The sequence below is a fragment of the Stenella coeruleoalba genome, assembly GCF_951394435.1.
Source record: "Stenella coeruleoalba genome assembly, chromosome: 19".
In the NCBI taxonomy this organism is placed as follows: Eukaryota; Metazoa; Chordata; class Mammalia; order Artiodactyla; family Delphinidae; genus Stenella; species Stenella coeruleoalba.
Window position 1 is genome coordinate 1,119,779 of NC_137165.1, and position 17,649 is coordinate 1,137,427.

Here is a 17,649-nt window from a genome sequence, read left to right on the forward strand (position 1 = left end):
GGTCCTGCGCTTTGGTGGGGTTTGTGGTCTGGAGCTGTGTGCCTTTTGTTTTGCAAAACAAACAAACGGATGCTTTGCTCTGCTCCTGCCCGTCCCTCTTGCTGGAGTCTCTCGTCCCTCAGTCTTCGTTTTGCTTATCAGTGTGCTCCATTATTCAGTTTTGTTTGGTTTATTTCTCCTAGAAGCTGTTCGGTTAGAGCTGTTTTGAATGTTAATGTCCATGTTTTCTGTTTACCTGGAAGCAGCTACTTACCAAAAAAAAAAAAAAAAACAGACGATTTGTTAGGTGTTTTTCTTTTTTTTAAATGAAAATAAAATTGTGCAGAGGATAAAAGGCAGACCCACCAAGGAGCCTTTCTGTGGTTGACCCTGGCCAGAGGTGTGACACTCAGAACTGGGAGGCCGAGTGTTACTAACCCGTATTTCATCGGTTTTTTTAAGACTGAAGTGGCCACCTCCCCGTCCGGCGCCTGGCAGAGGCTCCACAGAGTCAACCAGGATCTGCACGGCGAGCTGGAGGCCCAGTGCCAGCGCCAGGAGCTCATCACGCGGCAGATCCAGGCCCTGAAGCGCAGCTACGGGGAGGCCAAGGACGCGATCCGGCACCACGAGGCCGAGATCCGGAGCCTCCAGGCGCGGCTTGGCAATGCCGCCGCCGAGCTCACCATCAAGGAGCAGGCACTGGCCAAGCTCCAGGGCGAGCTGAAGCTGGAGAAGGACAAGGTCCGCGAGCAGCTGGAGGAGCGGCAGCACAGCGAAGCCGCGCTCAACGCCCAGCTGCGCGCCAGCGAGCGGAAGCTCCAGAGCGCGGAGGCCCTGCTGCTGGGGAGGACGCAGGAGCTGCGGGACCTGGAGAGGCAACAGGCGCTGCAGCGGGACCGGCAGAAGGAGGTGCAGAGGCTGCAGGAGCGCATCGCCGACCTCAGCCAGCAGCTCAGCGCCAGCGAGCGGGCCCAGAGGCTGATGGAGGAGAAGCTGCAGAGGAACTACGAGCTGCTGCTGGGGAGCTGTGAGCGGGAGAAGCAGGAGCTTCTGCAGAGCCTGAAGGAGGCAGAGGACAGGGCCAGCGCCTTCGAGGACCGGCTCCAGGACCACGAGCAGCAGATGGAGGTCCTGCAGAAGGAGAAGCTGAGTGCCAAGTCCGAGGGCAGTGAGGTGGTGCACCGGCTGGAGGAGCAGCTGGAGATGAAGGAGGCCAGCATCCAGAAGCTGGCCGAGCACGTCCAGAGCCTCCGAGACGAGCGGGACCTGATCCGACAGCGCTTCCAAGAGCTGATGGGCCGTGTCGCCTTGTCCGACGGGGACGTGGCTGCGCTTGAGGAGAAGCTGAAGGGGAGGGAGGCTGACTACCAAAGCCTGGAGCGCTCCTACAGGAGGGTGGCCAGCCAGCTCCAGGGCGCGCACACGCGGCTCCGGGAGAAGGAGGAGGAGCTGAGGTGCATCCAGGACACGCACGAGAAGGCGCTGGCGAGGAAAGAGCGGGATCTCCAGGATGTGCTGGTTAAGATGACTGTCTTGGGGAGCAGCTTAGAGGAAACAGAAGTGAAGCTCCAGGCCAGGGAGTCCTCAGAGGACGCCGAGGAGCCACGGAGCTTCTTGGAAGAAGCCGAGGAGGAGGACGGCGTCGCGCGTTCGGGCCCACAGCTCCAGGCTGCCAGCGCGCCTCCGGGGGCTGCCCTGGGGGAGGAGCACAGGGACAGCAGCCCCAGGAGAGAGAAGAGCCCAGTGCCCCCAAGGTCAGAAGTGTCCGACAGGGAGGGGCACCTGCAGAGCACCTCAAAGCCCGACCAGGGAGCACCGGGCCTTAAGAGGCAAAGAATCCGGTTCTCCACGATCCAGTGCCAAAAGTACACCCACCCTGACGGGTCTGAGAGGACCTGGACCAGCAGCACGTCCTCTGACACCAGTCAGGACCGCTCACCCTCGGAGGAGAGCATGTCGTCGGAGGCCACCCCCAGCTCGCTCCCAGCGACCAGCGACTCGGACACCTACCTGTCCATCATCCACTCCCTGGAGACCAAGCTCTACGTCACCGAGGAGAAGCTCAAAGATGTGACAGTGAAGCTGGAGAGCCAGCAGGGCCAGAGCCAGGAGGCCCTGCTCGCTCTGCACCAACAGTGGGCTGGCACCGAGGCGCGGCTGCGCGAGCAGCTCCGTGCCAGCCTGCTCCAGGTCGCCGCGCTGGCCTCCCAGCTGGAGCAGGAGAGACAGGCGAGGGCGGAGGTGGTTGAGAACCACGTGGAGGAGCTCGGTGACTTCCGGGTGAAGAACAGCCAGGCCCTGGCTTGCCTGGAAAGCTGCCGGGAACAGCTGCGGTCGCTGCCGGCTGACGCGGGGGCAGGGCTCCTGGCCGGCGTGGAAAGCTTGCTGGTCGGTGCCATCCAGGCCCTGTGTCACCAGCCACCTCCCACAGGGGAGGCGGGTTTCTCGGAGGAAGAAAAAGCGACCTCACGGCAGCCACCATACCTGCCAGAGCTGAGCGACCAGGAGCAGCTCCAGCTCCTTTCTGATCAGATAGCTCTGGAAGCCACGCTGATAGACCAGATAGCAGACTCACTGAAGAACACCACCTCCGATATCTCGCACGTGTTCCTCGAGATCTCTCAGTCCGGAAAGTGGCCGCTGGAGTCCGAAAGTACCGTGGCCTGTCCTGGGGCCCCAGTGGATGCCTGGGCCAAGAAGGTGCTGGTGGATGGAGAATTCTGGAGCCAGGTCGAGTCCCTGAGCCGGCACCTGGAGACGCTGGGCGGAGAGGCAGCCAGTGCCTCGGGAGGTGGGCGGCCAAACGCCCCGCCAGCCCCGGTCGCTGCCCTGGCCGACGCCACGTGGGTCAGGGCGGAGCTCAGCCTTGCCGTGCATTCGGTGAGGGGGTCCCTCCAGCGCAGGCTGCAGAGCATCCAGGAGACCCTGCAGGGGACACAGGCAGCCCTGCAGCAGCACAAGCGCATGCTGGGGGAGATCCTAGGGGCCTACCAGACACCCGACTTCGAGAGAGTGATGCTGCAGGTCTCGGAAACCCTCCAGCTTCCAGCAGGTGCCGGAGATGGTGTCCAGGTGTCCTGGACTGGGAGCCTGCCAGAAGAAGTACCAAGTCATCCGGACCCAGCTGGCTCGCAGGCTCTCTGTCCCTTGTCCAGCCAGAGCTCTGGGGCCTTGGTTGCTATTCAGGAAGAGCTCGCCCTGCAGCTTAAGGATAAGGCCAGTCTCTTGGGAGAGATCTCTGCCACTTTAACCTCACTTCTCTCTGTGGAGGCAGTGCGAGACTGTCAGAAGCTTCTCCAGGCATCCCGGCATCTCTCCCGTAGCGCTTGTCTGGGAGGCCTCGGCCAGTATTCTTCCTTATTAGTTCAAGATGCGATTATTCAGGCTCAGGTGTGTTACACAGCCTGCAGGATCCGCCTGGAGTATGAAAAGGAGCTCCGGGGCTACAGGGAGTCCTGGTCGGGCGGGGGGGCCTCCTGTCAGGAGCACGAGCACGCTGTGGGGGCCCTGAGGGAGGAGTACGAGGGGCTTCTCCGCAAGCAGAAGAGCGAGTACCTGGAGCTGATCGCCATCGTTGAACGGGAGAACGCGGAGCTCAAGACCAAGGTCGCCCAGCTGGGCCAGCAGCAGAGGCGTCTGGAAGAGGGGCAGAGTGAGCGCCGTGAGAGCCTGGCTGCCCCACGAGGGTGGTTTGAGGAGTGGAAGGTCAGCTACACAGGGGAGCGGCTGAGCCGGGCGGAGGGTGCGCCGCAGACCGCGCGCGGCAGGGTCCTGAGCCAGCTGGATGCCTTGGCGGGGGACAGGCAGGACCTGGAGAGGCAGCCTGTGGACCAGGTGCAGACCCTGGAGGACAAGTTCCAGCTCAAGATCAGGGAGCTGCAGGCCATCCATGAGGAGGAGCTGCGGGCCCTGCAGGAGCATTACTCTCAGACGCTGCGGTGCCTGCAGGAGACCCTGCACCACTACCAGGGGCGGCCCCCTGCCGCCCCACCAGCCCACGGACCCCCGTCCTCCAGCCGGCCAGCTGAGGGGGAGGCCGACTCCATGATGGGGCTGAAGGGGCGCATCCAGGAGTTGGAGGCCCAGGTGGACGTCCTGCGGGAAGCGCTGGAGCACAAGGACCTGGCGGGTGGCGCGGCCTCACTGCGGGAAGAGCGCCAGAGGGACTTTGAGAGCCTCAAGGTTTCGAAGCAGAGCGGTCGGGGGGCGTCCAGTGCAGGCGGAGCTGGGACACGGTTCTTGGCTCCAAGTCACCGAACAGCAGAAGGAGCTGATGGGCTGTTCCCCGCTTGACCTCCCACTGGCTGCGGTGGGGTCCCAGCAGGGCTTGGCGAGGCAGGGTGGTGGGGAAGCTCCCCCACTGCCCCCACCTCCAGGCTGTGCAGACCTGGACCTGGGGAGGGTCCTCTTCTTCCTGCTGTCCTAGGAGAGCAGAGTTGGGCTTCCCAAAGGCTAGAATGTTTGCAGTGGGGTGTTGAGGGCCACTCCCCGCCCCAGTTCTGTGGGGACAGACGTCTGGTGGGAACGGCTGCTCTTACAGGGAGCACAGCCTTATTTGCTCCAGGGGTTTTGAGAAGTGACCTTCCCACCACACCCCGACCCCGTTTCACACCCACCTTGGTAGACAGGATTCCCAGGCCCTGGCCCATCAAGGTGACGTTTCGGGCCCTGGGGCGTTGGGCTGTGTGGAGCCATCAGGGCAGCCTGGGCTCTGGGCTTCATCCTCTCGGGCTTCTCGCCATCCCTTGAGCTGCATCCAGTAGACGCCAGGCTCTTCCCGTGCCCTCCGTCCCCAGCCCCGTCCTCCAGCTGTGAGCCGGCAGTGCGTCCAGTCCTGAGGGCAGCCCGGCGCTGCTGCGACAAGCAGGCGGGCCGTTAGTGCCTGCCAGGCTGTTTCCAAGTCAGTGCAAAGCTTTTGAAGGCCATTCTGGATCCCAAGGAAGCTTCAAGGGCTGTTGGAAAGTGCCACACAGTCCCCGTGCGGCCGGCGCATACCAGTGCCGCGTTGAAAGTAACTTCCCGGCCGCTTCCCACAACACCCAGCGCGTCTGCGCAGCAGGAAACTCAGACGAGGCCCAGCCTGGCTCTCACGCCCATCGGCACGAACCCGGGAGGGAGGAAAGCCCTGGGCTGACACTGGGGGCAGGCTCTGCCCCGGCAGTGATGCAGGCTGGGGCTTGGATGCTGCCTGCTGTGGGCGGCGGCCTCTGTCCTGTGCCTATTCTTGTTGGGCCCTGTGAGACACGCAGAAATTACAACCAAACCGCTCTCCTGGGGCCCGGCTGACAGCTGTTACTTGTGCAGATTTTTGCCGAGGTCAGGGAGACTGGGGTCTTGGCCTGAGGGCCCCTCTTTTGATAGCTGAAGGCTGGTGCTCTTTCTCACGACTCCGCACAGTGGTTGCCGAGGAACTTTGATTGATCCCAGGGATTACTTACTGCCTTAAAAATTAGATTGTTTCTTAAACACGTATACTCTCCAAGGAAGCAGCCAGTCTTTAAAGACACCTTAGTGTTTCTGTAGGAAGAATTTTGACCCTTATCTTTATTCTAAAGCCCTCAAATCAAACTAAGACCTTGCAGCTATGTGTTAACCAAGAGTCCACGTTGAACCACAGCATGTGAGAGGGCAGCGCTAGGACCCTCCAGTGTCCCGGGGTGTGAGGGCAGTGAGAGGAGACAGCAGCTTCCAGGTGGAGCCCCTGCAAGAAGAAAAACGCCCCGTGAGTGGTGCACAGCACTTAAGACCACTTCCCCAGTGAAGCAGATCTGTCGCAGGGAAGTCCAGACTCTGACCGTGAGTTTGAAAAATACTGACTGGAGAGTCTCAGAAGGGCCTCTCAGTCACCGTGGGGGCTGAGACAGAGGTGCCCACACGGAGGCTGGATTTCTTGGTACCCTTCCTTGATTCATGTGCAAGTACAGGATACTTGGGTTTGGAATTAACGTGGCCACATTCTTCCAGTTTTTAAGGATCAGTGAAAGGCGCGATCCCTACTTTGAAACAGATCTTCCAAGGGATTTAGACAAGAAATGTGCCTCCACGCACAGAACAGCTGCACAGACCACCCCTCATACCCACCCCATCAGTGAGACCAACTGATAAGCCAGGCCTGGGCTACTACACAGTGAGGGGGTGTGGGGTGGTCTGAGCCCTTCTTATTGGGTCATGCCTGTGTCCTTCCCCACACCCACGTCTAGGTCAAACACCAAGCCAGGCTGCAGCGAGGCACAGACAGGTTTGGAGAGCAGCTCTTCCGTCGTGGGTCTCGGTACAGTTAGCAGAGGCACTCGTTAATTAGTGCCCCCTCTTTGTACTCCTTCCAAAGGAAAAGGAAAAGTTGTACACCCTAGCCTAATTTTCTCGGACGCCTGAGAGGTTCAGTGACCCGGTGAGGGCGGCCAAGTTGGGCAGTGGCAGGGCTGGGCCCCCTGGCTCCGTGCACTGGGCTACCCGCTACCCGTCACTCACAGGATGGCCTTGCCTCCCTGCGGCTGACAAAGACATTACTGTTCATGACTGTGCTTGATGCCCATGAAACTCAGACCAGACACGGCCAGCCTCTGCCCGTTCACTCTGTCCTTCCCCCTCCTGTCGGTCCACAAAGGTCCAGGATTGGCTATTTTAAATTCTACTGCGGCCTTTTCCTGCCCACGATACCAACTCTTTTACAGAGAAATGGGATGCACAACAACCACAGAAATCAGGCACCCTTTTCTAAATGCTCTGGGAGCATGACACACGCAGGAGCAGAGTGAGTCTCCAGACAGCTGGCGCGGGGCTCAGCTCAAGAGAGCACCTTCTCTGTGCCAGGAGCCTGGAGGGCAGGGCTGAGGTCTGTTCAGTAAATAGCAGAAGAAAAGTCCGTAAAGCCTCTTGTGCACCTTGCAGGCCACGTGCGAGCGAGGGTTTGCAGCCATGGAAGAAACACACCAGAAGAAGATCGAAGACCTGCAGAGGCAGCACCAGCGGGAACTGGAGAAACTGCGGGAGGAGAAAGACCGCCTCCTGGCTGAGGAGACCGCGGCCACCATCTCAGGTGGGAGCCGCTAACCCCGGGACGGGCCGCAGGGTCTTCCTGAGCTGATCGCACAGCTCTGAGCAGTGACTGGCCTTCTCACCGTCTTTCGGCTGAGATTGAAGCCTTGCTACCCACGAGAATTCTTGGACAGTTCTCTTGGGGGAAAGGCTTGTTAGAGGAGCCCTTTGAGAGCCCGAGAGCCCCGCGCCAGCACTCCCGCTTTCCGTGGCCGCCGGCACCCTTGGTGCTTGTGAGGGGCTGCCCTGGTCTCATCGGCCCGTCTGCTGGCACTGCTCTGGCAGCGGACACCTCTGCCCGCGGCCCTTGGTCCGTGAGAGCCCAGAGCGTCCGGACTGAGCCCTGGGCCTTTGGCCTGTGTCCCCTCCGTTCATGTAACTATCCTGCGGTGCTTGTGATTTCGGCACTAAGAAAACAGGCCTAGCCTGAAAGCCTGCTTGTCCTACAAACTCATACTTGGATTTAACATTGACATTTATTGAATCAGTTTGGTTTTCTGTTAACATCAAGAAAAAAACACACCTGCATCCCTTTCATGGGGGAGTTCCCCGGGAATCCTCCCGGCCCAACTGCCAATGGGCTGGCATGAGCAGTGGGGGGATGTCCCGCCTTCCTGTCGGTCTCACCTCCCAAGCCCGTGGGTGCTGAGGGCCACATCCTGTCCACAGCCATCGAAGCCATGAAGAATGCCCACCGCGAGGAGATGGAACGGGAGCTGGAGAAGAGCCAGCGGTCCCAGATCAGCAGTGTCAATGCGGACATCGATGCCCTGCAGCGGCAGTACCTGTGAGTCACCGGAGGTGGCCCTTGCGGGCAGGGCCGGAGGGAGGGCCTTCGGGGGCGGGGCGGCACCTTCCCTGTAAGAGCCACAGAGACTCGGGTCCCCAGGGTGGCGCAGGTGGAGGCCCGTGGGCGCTGAGGCTGCTCAGAGCCTCCTTCCTGAGGGGCCCAGCACCAACCTGGGGGTCAGCGAACCACTGCTCTCATGGCCCAAGTGGGCTCCTGTTACTGAGTCAGACAGAAACGAGTTACTAAAATGTAAAGAATAAGACGTGGCAGAGGAGATTTTATAAATACTGTCGGATCTTCAGGGCCGACCTCAGAGGCTACCCCAGATTCCTTCTGTCCGTCAGCTGCTGCTGCTTCAGGAGTTCGTGGGGAGGGGACGCGGTGTAGCGCATGACACAGATGCTCTGTGGCTGTGCGTGGCAGAAGTGGCCACGACCCCTACGTCTTTAAGACGTGCGTGTGCCAGTTCTCTTTGCAGAGGCAGGGGAATGGGGAGCGTTCACCAGCACGGCCACTCTTTAGTTTTGCCCTCAGTGGAACTCGCACCACTCGGAGCGCCTCGACTGGCTGCTGCAGGGGCCGTGCAGAGCCAGCCTTCATGGGGCTCCGCAACGCACAGAGTCAGGGTCTCTCCTCTCCCGGGCTCCCGTGCAGTGCAGTCAGGGAGCAGGTGGGTGGGCAGGTGGCCGGGAGCAGCTCACCTCGGCTGGAGGGGGTGTCGGTTCCACAGTACCAGCCCTTCTCAAGTCCAGGGTGGCCGAGAACGACGTCACGAGGCTTTGGTTTTCTGAACGTGGATCGAGTTGGCACAGTGCTAGAAACGGTCCCAGGTCTGACCTCTCTCTGACACAGCGTGTTTTGGGGTGCGTGGGTGAGGCCTCTCCTGACCCTGGGAGAGGAGTGCCGCCCGTGGGGGCTTTTCGACTGCTGGTAAGAGCACAGGGACGGAGCCGCCGAGCTGCATGGCCACAAGGTGCAGGGCTCTGCTCGCGGTCGCTCTGCTGTGTGGGTCTCGGCATCCTTGAGGCTTCGCGAAGGGGACTCTGAGCTTCTTAGAGGCCTGGGCCCTGGGGCGAGGGCAGAGGAGTGAGCAGTGCCCTCTCCCCAGGGAGGAGCTGCAGTCTGTGCAGCGCGAGCTGGAGGTCCTCTCTGAGCAGTACTCGCAGAAGTGCCTGGAGAACGCCCACCTGGCCCAGGCGCTGGAGGCCGAGCGGCAGGCCCTGCGGCAGTGCCAGCGCGAGAACCAGGAGCTCAACGCCCACAACCAGGTGCGCCGCACTGGGCCCCCAACCTGCAGGCATCTCCCGACGTCTGGCATCACCGGGGTGTGGACAGGAGCTCCCTGCAGCTGCTGGGATTGAGCCCCTCCGGCTCTGCAGCTGGCCGCTGGCCTTGGGGTCTGGAGGCTCCGAGATGTCTGTTCCTCCTCCGTGGTTGCTGGGCGGCACGGGTCCAGGTCTCCCGTCCCCACGGCTGGGACCGTGTTTAAACACCTCCCAGTCAAGACCATACCCTGCTCGCATTTGATTCTGTCAGATTATTCTCTTAGAATGTGCCTGCTCCTGGGCTTCCCCGGTGGCACAGTGGTTGAGAGTCCGCCTGCCGATGCAGGGGACGCGGGTTCGTGCCCCGGTCCGGGAGGATCCCACATGCCGCGGAGCGGCTGGGCCCGTGAGCCATGGCCGCTGAGCCTGCGCGTCCAGAGCCTGTGCTCAGCAACGGGAGAGGCCGCAGCGGTGAGAGGCCCGCGTACCGCAAAAAAAAAAAAAAAACAAAAATGTGCCTGCTCCTTAGGAAACTAGGGTACATATAAAATCCTGGCTAATGGAACAGCTCAAGGTAGGTCTAGTTTCAAAAAAGCTTCTCTGTGGGTACAAGACCCCTCGTCCTCCCCCCGCACTGAGGAGACAGCCACGTCGGCCTGGCCCAGGCTCGAGGCCTCTGTGGGCCCACAGCTGCCCATATGTGGGGGACACTCCAGCAGGACTGGTTCTGCTTGGTCACTGCGGTGGCCTAAGACGACCACCTGCTGGCTGGAAAGAAGGTACAGAAAGCGAGTGGTGAGGGTGGCAGGAGGTCCTGATCCTGCAGAAACTCAGGAGCACAAATCCTGGAACTGATTAACACTAGTCACGGTGACAGAAAGGGGCTGAGGAGCATGGATCCTGCAGCTGCAGTTCCACAAAAGTATTGGGCCGTGTAAATGGCTTTGGCAAGGGTGTCCACACTGACTCTGAGATGCCACCGTGCACAGGCACCGCTGCAGGCCTCCCGTGCTGCATGCTACCCTGGCCGCGCCCTGTGTTCGTGGTCAAACAGCTCTGTAGAGCACCCTGTTTGGTTGTGTTGCTGTCCCCCAGGAGCTGAACAACCGCCTGGCTGCTGAAATCTCACGGCTACGGACGCTGCTGACCGGGGACGCCGGTGGCGAGGCTGCTGGTTCACCTCTCACGCAGGGCAAGGACGCCTATGAGTTAGAGGTACGGCTCAGAGCCAGGTCCCTCTTTACCAGCTCACACCATACAAGCCCCTAGCTTATGGGCAGCAAGAGGGGGAGAACCTGGAAAGACCTGAGTCATGCCAGGACGCAAAAGAGAAGAGTTAGCTGCCAGGCAGCGTGGGACCCCTCACGAGGCCACAGGGACCTTTAACCCATCCTCACTCACCTGCCCTCCGCCCCTCTGTTCCACCACGTCACAAACACTGACCAACTAAAATGAAACTGAGTAACTGTGAACACTGCAGCTGCTTGAGATTCTTAAGGCTGTATTACTCAAGATCAGGAAAGTTCATTTTTAAGTCAGAATGATTGCTTCTTATGTATAAGGTGTTCTTTTAGGAAAGCACTTAGATTTTTTCCCCATTCAATTAAAATTTCATGAAACCATCTCTTCCTAAATGATGGGAGAGGCTGACCTGAGGTCTCTGCAGGACCCCTTCCTGGGCTCTGTGCCAGGAGCTCCCGGGCTGAGGATGAGGCTTTCGGGTCAGGAGGGGTCACGGCCGTTTCTTCCTGACAAGGACCGGGAGAGAGCTGCCTGCCCACCGGCGTGTGGAGGCGAGTCCTCCGTGTGGCTCAGTCTTTGCTTCCGAGGCCCTGGCCGTCCCTCTGCTCCCGAACGTGAGTCTCTTAATTTCTCTTTCTAGGTCTTATTGCGGGTCAAGGAGTCAGAAATTCAGTACCTGAAACAGGAGATCAGCTCCCTCAAGGATGAGCTACAGACGGCGCTGCGGGTAACGCACGTCCCCGGGACCCGTGGACCTGGGGGATGGGCTCCGGATGGGGCGGGGCCACGCGTGTCCAGAGTCACATGTAGCAGCTCTGAAGTAGATTTCGCTTCCACGAGAAGAATGGCAGCCTGCAGGTGGGCGCGGCAGGAACAAGGGGCTGTCCCCGTGCCCGCCACGTGCTGGGGCAGGGACCCGAGACCCAGGCACACTGTTGCCTCCTGAGGGCGCTCCTGGAGGCCAAGTCACTTAGGAGATCCAAGGCACAGGGGTTTTCCAGCCTGAAGCCACACAGAGGTCCTCGGGGCTCAAGGCGGCGCCAGCCTGGCTATAGCCCGGGGCCCTGCTGTGCCTGTTCCACTCTGTGTCCAGTTTCTGCCTCTGGAAGGCGGGGGCTGGCCTGCCTTCTCTGCTGCCGGGCCCATCCCCAGTCACCCCCGAAGCGCTCTGGCCCCAGGAGCATGGGCCACCCAGCCTGGCTGTAACTGCTCTTTGCCCTTCTATCCCCAAGGACAAGAAGTACGCTAGTGACAAGTACAAGGACATCTACACAGAGCTCAGCATCGTGAGGGCGAAGGCCGACTGTGACGTCAGCAGGCTGCAGGAGCAGCTGAAAGCCGCGACCGACGCACTGGGTGAAAGGTCACCGGAACACACCCCCGTGTCCGGCTACGGTGAGTCCTCCAGCTCTGGATTCTGACTCAGTAACTCGCGCCGATTTAGTCCTGGAGCTGCTGGCGCTTGATTCAAGCAGAGGGGTCCTTTTCTGTGTCAGACTAACTTCCTGGTAGGGAACAGCTGCAGGGGTGGTAGGCGCCCGGCTCTCGGGCCCTCCTGGTTGGGAAGCCCTTCTCCTCCGACGCTGCACTGGTTGCCCTGAGGGACAGTCATACCTCGGGGTGTGTGTTTACAGTGACAGCCGGCTGTGTTCCCCATTTTCCTGAACAATTCACTCATTCCGTAAGCAGCTCTCGCTGGTTATTGATCCTGGGGGTTTACTATAAAATCTGCAGAAGGCCATGGGGGGAGGGGATGGGGGGATGCCGCCTACTGAAGAGATGCCCTAGCTCACTACCCGCTTCCTCTCGGCCGGCAAGGATCCCTCCTCGCCAGTTTGCATCGCTGCTGGCCGGGCACGTTACAGGTCTTCCCGAAGGCAGGCAGGCCATGTGCAGCGAAGCTCAAATCAGACCCGGGACGGGATGGTGACACTGGCTGCTTCCGAGGAGTCGTCTGGGGGCCGGGAGATTTAGGGTTAGGAGTGAGCACGTGCAGCCTGTGACCCTTCTGAACGCACAGGAGCACAGAGCTGGCTCTGCCTCCACGGTGGGGGGCTGAACCGTGAGGTCACTGCACAGCTCTCAGCAAGTGAGGGAGAGCGCCGTTAAGTATGGGAAGTTAAAAACCCTGAGCAGCCCGGGGCTCTCAGGAGGAGGAGGGCGGCAGGTGTGCCCAGCAGCCCAGGGGCAACGGGTGCTGCGGCCGGCCAACGGGGAGGAGCCTGGCCCGGGGCCTCGCCTGCCTCCTCCAGGTCTCCCAGCGCCCACAACTGTTCCAAGGATCTCGTGCTTTACAGCTCTTTGTTTGGGGTTCTCGTGGGTTGTTGAAGGAAACGTCTCACGTGTGGGTGAGGATGATAAGCCTTGGAAGCCTTCAAGCCCAAGTCTGTTCCCAGGGGGTTTACAAAACAGGCACTGGGTCTGCTTGTCTTCTCAGATATAATGAAGTCTAAAAGCAACCCTGACTTCTTGAAGAAAGACAGATCCTGCGTCAGCCGACAGCTCAGAAGCATCAGGTCCAAGGTGAGTCTGGGGTCCAGCCCCTGTGTACGTAGAGCCCACCTAGGGCCACAGCAGAGGGTCCCCAGGGTCCCAGAACTCACTGGCCCCACACGCTTAGCCTGCTGGGCCAGTTCCAGGGGCTTCGCACTGAGTGTGTCCCTCGCCCAGCAGGGGGACCATCTCCTGCCAGCGACAGCGGAGGGCCAGGCCCACAGCAAGCAGGGCTCGGGTGAATCCCCTCAGACCGGCGCCCTGCTGGGTCGGTCCTGCCCCATCTGGACTGCTCCTTGCATGTCCCTAGTTCATGCTGACGCCAGCTGCCTTCGAGAGACAAAGCTGCCCGCGCCCCTTCCCCCCCAGCGTGTGCCCTCCGCCCCCACGTGCCCCTCTGTGGGAAGGTGGGTTGGAGGGTGGGGGTGACCAGCACGTTGCATTTAGGATTTATCGTGTGTGTGTCTTTTGTTTTGTGCTCTTTCCCCCGACAGTCCGTAATTGAGCAGGTCTCATGGGATAACTGAAACGACCCGCTTCCCGGTCCCTTGTCGTGTAGGTAAACCACTCTCACCACCACCCACCCGCCCGCCGCCCTCGAGGGGGTGCTACCTGCATGCACACTGCTCACACCTCCATAGCGAGCTCCTTGTTTTCCGGTCACTTTCATTCCTCCTGCTTCAGCCGGCACATACACGATCCATGTGAAGTTTCTTAACCTGTTCTGGGGAGTTAACTGCACTGTAACCTCTTAACAGAGGGGAGTTCCCCCCAGCTTGGTGGGCTGCCCGTGGGGCCAGCATCTCGGCCCCGTCACATGCATGTCGAATGGTGTGTGCGCTCACGTTCTCTGGGGGCACCGCTGCCCTCCGTCGGGAAGCAGACTTGACAGAGCCACCCACTGCTGAAGTGCCCCCGCCCCGCGCCCCCCGCCCTGTTAACAGGCTCAGGAGGCCCGAGCCCAGCAAGCCAGGGAGCTGATACCTCGCGCACGCAGCTCCGGAAACCACTCAGTACAGCGAGCGCTTGGGGCTGAGCGTTTGCCAGCCCTGAGGACCCCGGGCGCCTCCAAAGACGGGAAGCAGGGGCTGAATGAGCGCTGGCTCAGAAACATCAGGCTGTCTGACCCCGACCCTGCCTGGACGCTCCCGACTCCCACGAGGCCCAGGCATCCGGGGCACAGAGTCACTCATTCCCTAGTGGGTTTATCAGCTCGGCTGACCTGATCTCGTTGATCCTCTGAGAAGGAAGTTGAGGACAGCAGGAAGGGCTCAGAACGGGACGCTGGCAGGTGCGCCCGGCTCACTTGGCGGGCTGAGGGGTTTGGTTTAGGGAGAGTTTACGGAAGGAAATCCAAGTAGTTCTGTACTTGATATGTTTATTTCCCTACAGTCCTGGCTCACTTATCACCAGAAACGTTTAAGCCTGTTCAAAACTTAGTTCGGGCTTTTTTCTTTAAACGTGGAAAACATTCTGTTTAGCAAAAGGGAAACGTGTTCTTGGTTTTCTTGTTGATGATTTTTACTTCTATCTGAGGCTGAACTGTAGCTGCTGCAAGTTCACCGTGAGTGCTTTGGGCCTTTTGCCTGTAAAATGACAAACACTTCTGCTAGGGCCCTTCCAGGGAAGCCTTGCTCCAGCAAGCCCGCCCCATCAGGCGGACCGTGTGTCGGGGGGAGGGAAAGTGCTTTGCAGGAATCTGCTGGTGGTCCAGTGGTTAGGACTTGGCGCTCTCACTGCTGGGGCCTGGGTTCGATCCTTGGTCGGGGGACTAAGATCCCACAAGCTGCACAGTACTTTGGGCTCTGGCAAAGGGCCAGAAGATCAGTGGAAACATCTCTGTCAATAAGGGCCTTTGGCCATGAGATGTGCTGGCACACATGTGCGGCCGTGTAGATGGCGGCTTCTACGCTGGCCAGCAGCTTGCTAAAGCAGAGGCCGGGAATGAGAGAGGAAACTATCAGGCACACCCACGAGGGTCTGCCTGCGGCTCTCTGCAAGGCCGGGACCCAGATGAGTGTGGGGAGGAAGCCCAGGAGCAGGGTTTCCCAGAGTTGTGTTCGTTTGAGTCCGAGTTTGGCTTGCCAAGTTTGCGACGTAAAAGCAATGCTCTCGGTGTGTGGGGACAGCCCTGCTGGCCCAAGGAGGAAGCTGGGGCCCTTATGGTCCACCCTCGGGGACACCAGCCGTGATGCTGTGCCTGTAACGTGCTGTCAACGGACACTTGCACAGCTCTGTGCTGCCCTTTTTCCTGATTGATTGTATTTGGAAACCGTGGAACCTCCCACAGGAAGACGGGAACTAAGTTGCCCAAAAACAACCTGTCACTGGTGCTTTTTGATACAGGGTCTGATGTATACAGATGTCTACCTTTTCACGTGTGTTGTCTCTGTACCTGCCTCCCTCAGCAGGACAGAAAGGCTCAGCCCCCATCACGTCAGAAAGCTCGTTGCCTAAGAGCAGCTGGGCTCTTCTGGGATGGAGACCAGAGAGGACGTTTCCCAGGCTCCTCCCGGAGGCCCCCGCCTGGTCGGCCTGAGCGTGGGGTCACGGAGATGCTGGGTGTGTGGGGCAGCACGGGGTCTTCTCAGGCTCCGCCCCCACAGCTGTGGTGAGCGGCTGCACAGCAGGGATGATCACCAAGCGTGTGTGACAGTGCGCGGAGGGAAAATCTCTGTCCCTCAGGACTCAGCAGTGGCGGTTTGCTGCCACCCAAGGGAAAGTCCCCAACTAAAGCGGTGCAGCGTGGCAGGTGACGGGGCCCAGCCCCCGGATGAGCCTGGCTGCCGTGTAGACAGCAGCCGTGTAGGTGGCAGCCCTGACCTGAAGCAGGCGCACTTGGGAAGAGTCCCGAGAGCACGTGAGGCAGTCGTGTGTGTTAATGGATGTCAGCATGGGACGTGGATTGGTCCTCTTCCTCTGACCAGTGGCATCCAAATTAAAAATACAGGCAGGCAGAGCTGTCCTGGGTGAAGCTGGGGCCCCAGGGGACGCGGGTCAGCTCTGAGGGGGAGGCTCGGCTCGGTCTCACCTGCTGATTGTGGGCCGGCCCCGGTTCCGCAGCCTCAGTGAAGCCTGGACTTGCCACGCAGATCCGATGGCAGCGAGGCACCTTCGTTCCCAGTCGTGCTCTGAGGTGATGCTCCTTTTCTCGTCCAGAAATTAAGTCTCTGTGAAGAGCCTCCCAGAGTAAAGCAGGAAATCCTCTGTCCCCCACCTTCGCCGAGGTCCCACATGAACAAGGATGGGCTTCCGTTCTCAGAGACTCAGTAAAACAAACCGACATGTTCCCACCGCCACGTTCCCAAATCCCCGGGGCAGTGAGAGTCCAACAGGGTTTGTGATCGGTGCAGCAGGTGCCGCCAGCCTGCGGTCGCGAGAGAGCGGACGTGGATGCGGACGTAGCGGGCATCTTCACGTTCTTAGCAGGGCTCCTCTCCCGCTCCACTGGTCTGCTCCCTGCTTGTCGGGAGAGCCCTAAGCTCAGCGTCGGTCTTGTTTCTGTTTCCTTCTCATTTAGTAACACCACCACCTCGGGGGTCGTGGCCCTTCTAGCACGCCCACTAACCCTCCGGGAGCCCCGAGCCGCGCCTCTCGCCGGACTGCAGCCCGTGCCAAGCGGGGCCGCTGGCTAACGGCCTGTCTGTTTCTCCACCAGAGTCTGAAGGAAGGCCTGACGGTGCAAGATCGCCTGAAGCTCTTTGAGTCCAGGGACCTGGAGCGCGACTAGCTGCTCCCACGCAGCTCAGACGCACCCTCCCTGGCCCGCGGCCGCCACCCTCGTCTGTACCTTCGATTTCTGTTATCGTTATCGTCGTTATCGCCCTCAGTAACTGTGGTATGGATGCATGAGAGACTGGTCTGTGGGTTGCTCACATCACCCCTGTTGTGTTTACCGAAGCTTTTCCCCATGGTTTTCTACGACCAGCCCAGCCGAGGGGCCGAGCGCATGTGGCTCTCCCCCATCGCCCCCGCGCTCATGTCAGTATTAAGGCCCAGCAGCCTGCGATAAGCTAGCTCTGTCTCGCCCAGTGCGCGGTGGGGTCAGGGCCCGGGCGGGTCCCTGGGAGAGAACCGGCCACGAGGCGTGGAGGCGTGCGCTGCGGTCCCAGCGCGGATAGCTGGTAGCCTGCGGGGGAGGGGGAGCGTGGCCTAGAACCTTGGATGTACCACCTTTGGGCTTCAGAGGAGGACAGCATTTTGTATTTGTTCCACTAATGCCGCTTAGAACCACACCCCAGATACTCGTGGTAAACCTTTCACAACCTGGAAAATGTTGAAAGCAGCCATTCCTATTTTTGTTTGTTTTTTATTAAATCTTGCACAAAACCAGGCCCCTCTCATTCCTTCCTACGCTCGCTTCTTTCTTGGTCACCAGGAACCCTGGTCCTTTCATACTCGGTAGATGCTGACCTGTGATCACAAAGAATGAAGAGAGTTTTCCCTCAGAATACGGTTGACAGGAGACCCTGTGTTAAGCCGAGGTTAGAGCAGATGTTGGAACCAGATAAGAACTGGCCATTCGTGACGTGCTCCTAAGCCTCCTTCAGTTCACCTGAGGTCTCAGGCCCTGCGGCACTGGGGGCGCCTGCGCCGGGCCTGGACCGACGGCTCTGCTTCCTTAGTGGTCTGAGTAACAACTCTTTAACCGCCACCAGACACTCCACAGCACTTCTTGAAAACCTCTGAAATCGGGGTTCTATGACGGCCCCATGAAAACTCCTCATCCCGTTAGGGTGGGGAGTGTGAACAAAGCCCACCAGGTGGGAGCCAACCCCGGGCGCGGGGGCGAAGGCCTCCTGGCCTCGCTGCTTGGGTGAGCACCACTGTCTCGGGTAC

The 17,649-nt window shown here is 60.0% G+C and overlaps 2 protein-coding genes across 5 annotated transcripts in view; one reads left to right on the forward strand and one right to left on the reverse strand.

Moving 5' to 3' along the window:
* Nucleotides 1-17,139, forward strand: part of MPRIP (myosin phosphatase Rho interacting protein) — a 131,095-nt gene extending 113,956 nt beyond the window's left edge. Inside the window, exons 16-24 of one of the 3 annotated variants that reach the window (XM_079905901.1) lie at nucleotides 442-4,164; nucleotides 6,874-7,021; nucleotides 7,690-7,807; nucleotides 8,919-9,078; nucleotides 10,171-10,290; nucleotides 10,958-11,044; nucleotides 11,550-11,712; nucleotides 12,755-12,840; nucleotides 16,469-17,139. In XM_079905901.1, the coding sequence (XP_079762027.1) occupies nucleotides 442-4,164; nucleotides 6,874-7,021; nucleotides 7,690-7,807; nucleotides 8,919-9,078; nucleotides 10,171-10,290; nucleotides 10,958-11,044; nucleotides 11,550-11,712; nucleotides 12,755-12,840; nucleotides 16,469-16,540 (4,677 nt within the window). In that variant the 3' untranslated portion in view covers nucleotides 16,541-17,139. Of the gene's footprint in view, nucleotides 1-441; nucleotides 4,165-6,873; nucleotides 7,022-7,689; nucleotides 7,808-8,918; nucleotides 9,079-10,170; nucleotides 10,291-10,957; nucleotides 11,045-11,549; nucleotides 11,713-12,754; nucleotides 12,841-13,304; nucleotides 13,366-16,468 lie in introns of all 3 variants that reach the window. The other 2 variants (XM_079905900.1, XM_079905899.1) reach the window with 2 other exon arrangements.
* PLD6 (phospholipase D family member 6) overlaps nucleotides 3,551-17,649 on the reverse strand; it is a 31,534-nt gene continuing 17,435 nt past the window's right edge. The window contains exons 2-3 of one of the 2 annotated variants that reach the window (XR_013825133.1): nucleotides 4,599-5,683; nucleotides 3,551-3,618 (exon numbers count right to left, since the gene is read on the reverse strand). Coding sequence is in view for 1 of the 2 variants with exons in the window: in XM_079905904.1 (XP_079762030.1) it covers nucleotides 13,525-13,529 (5 nt within the window). In the remaining variant the exon portion in view is untranslated. Of the gene's footprint in view, nucleotides 3,619-4,598; nucleotides 5,684-13,458; nucleotides 13,530-17,649 lie in introns of those variants that run through there. The other variant, XM_079905904.1, reaches the window with a different exon arrangement.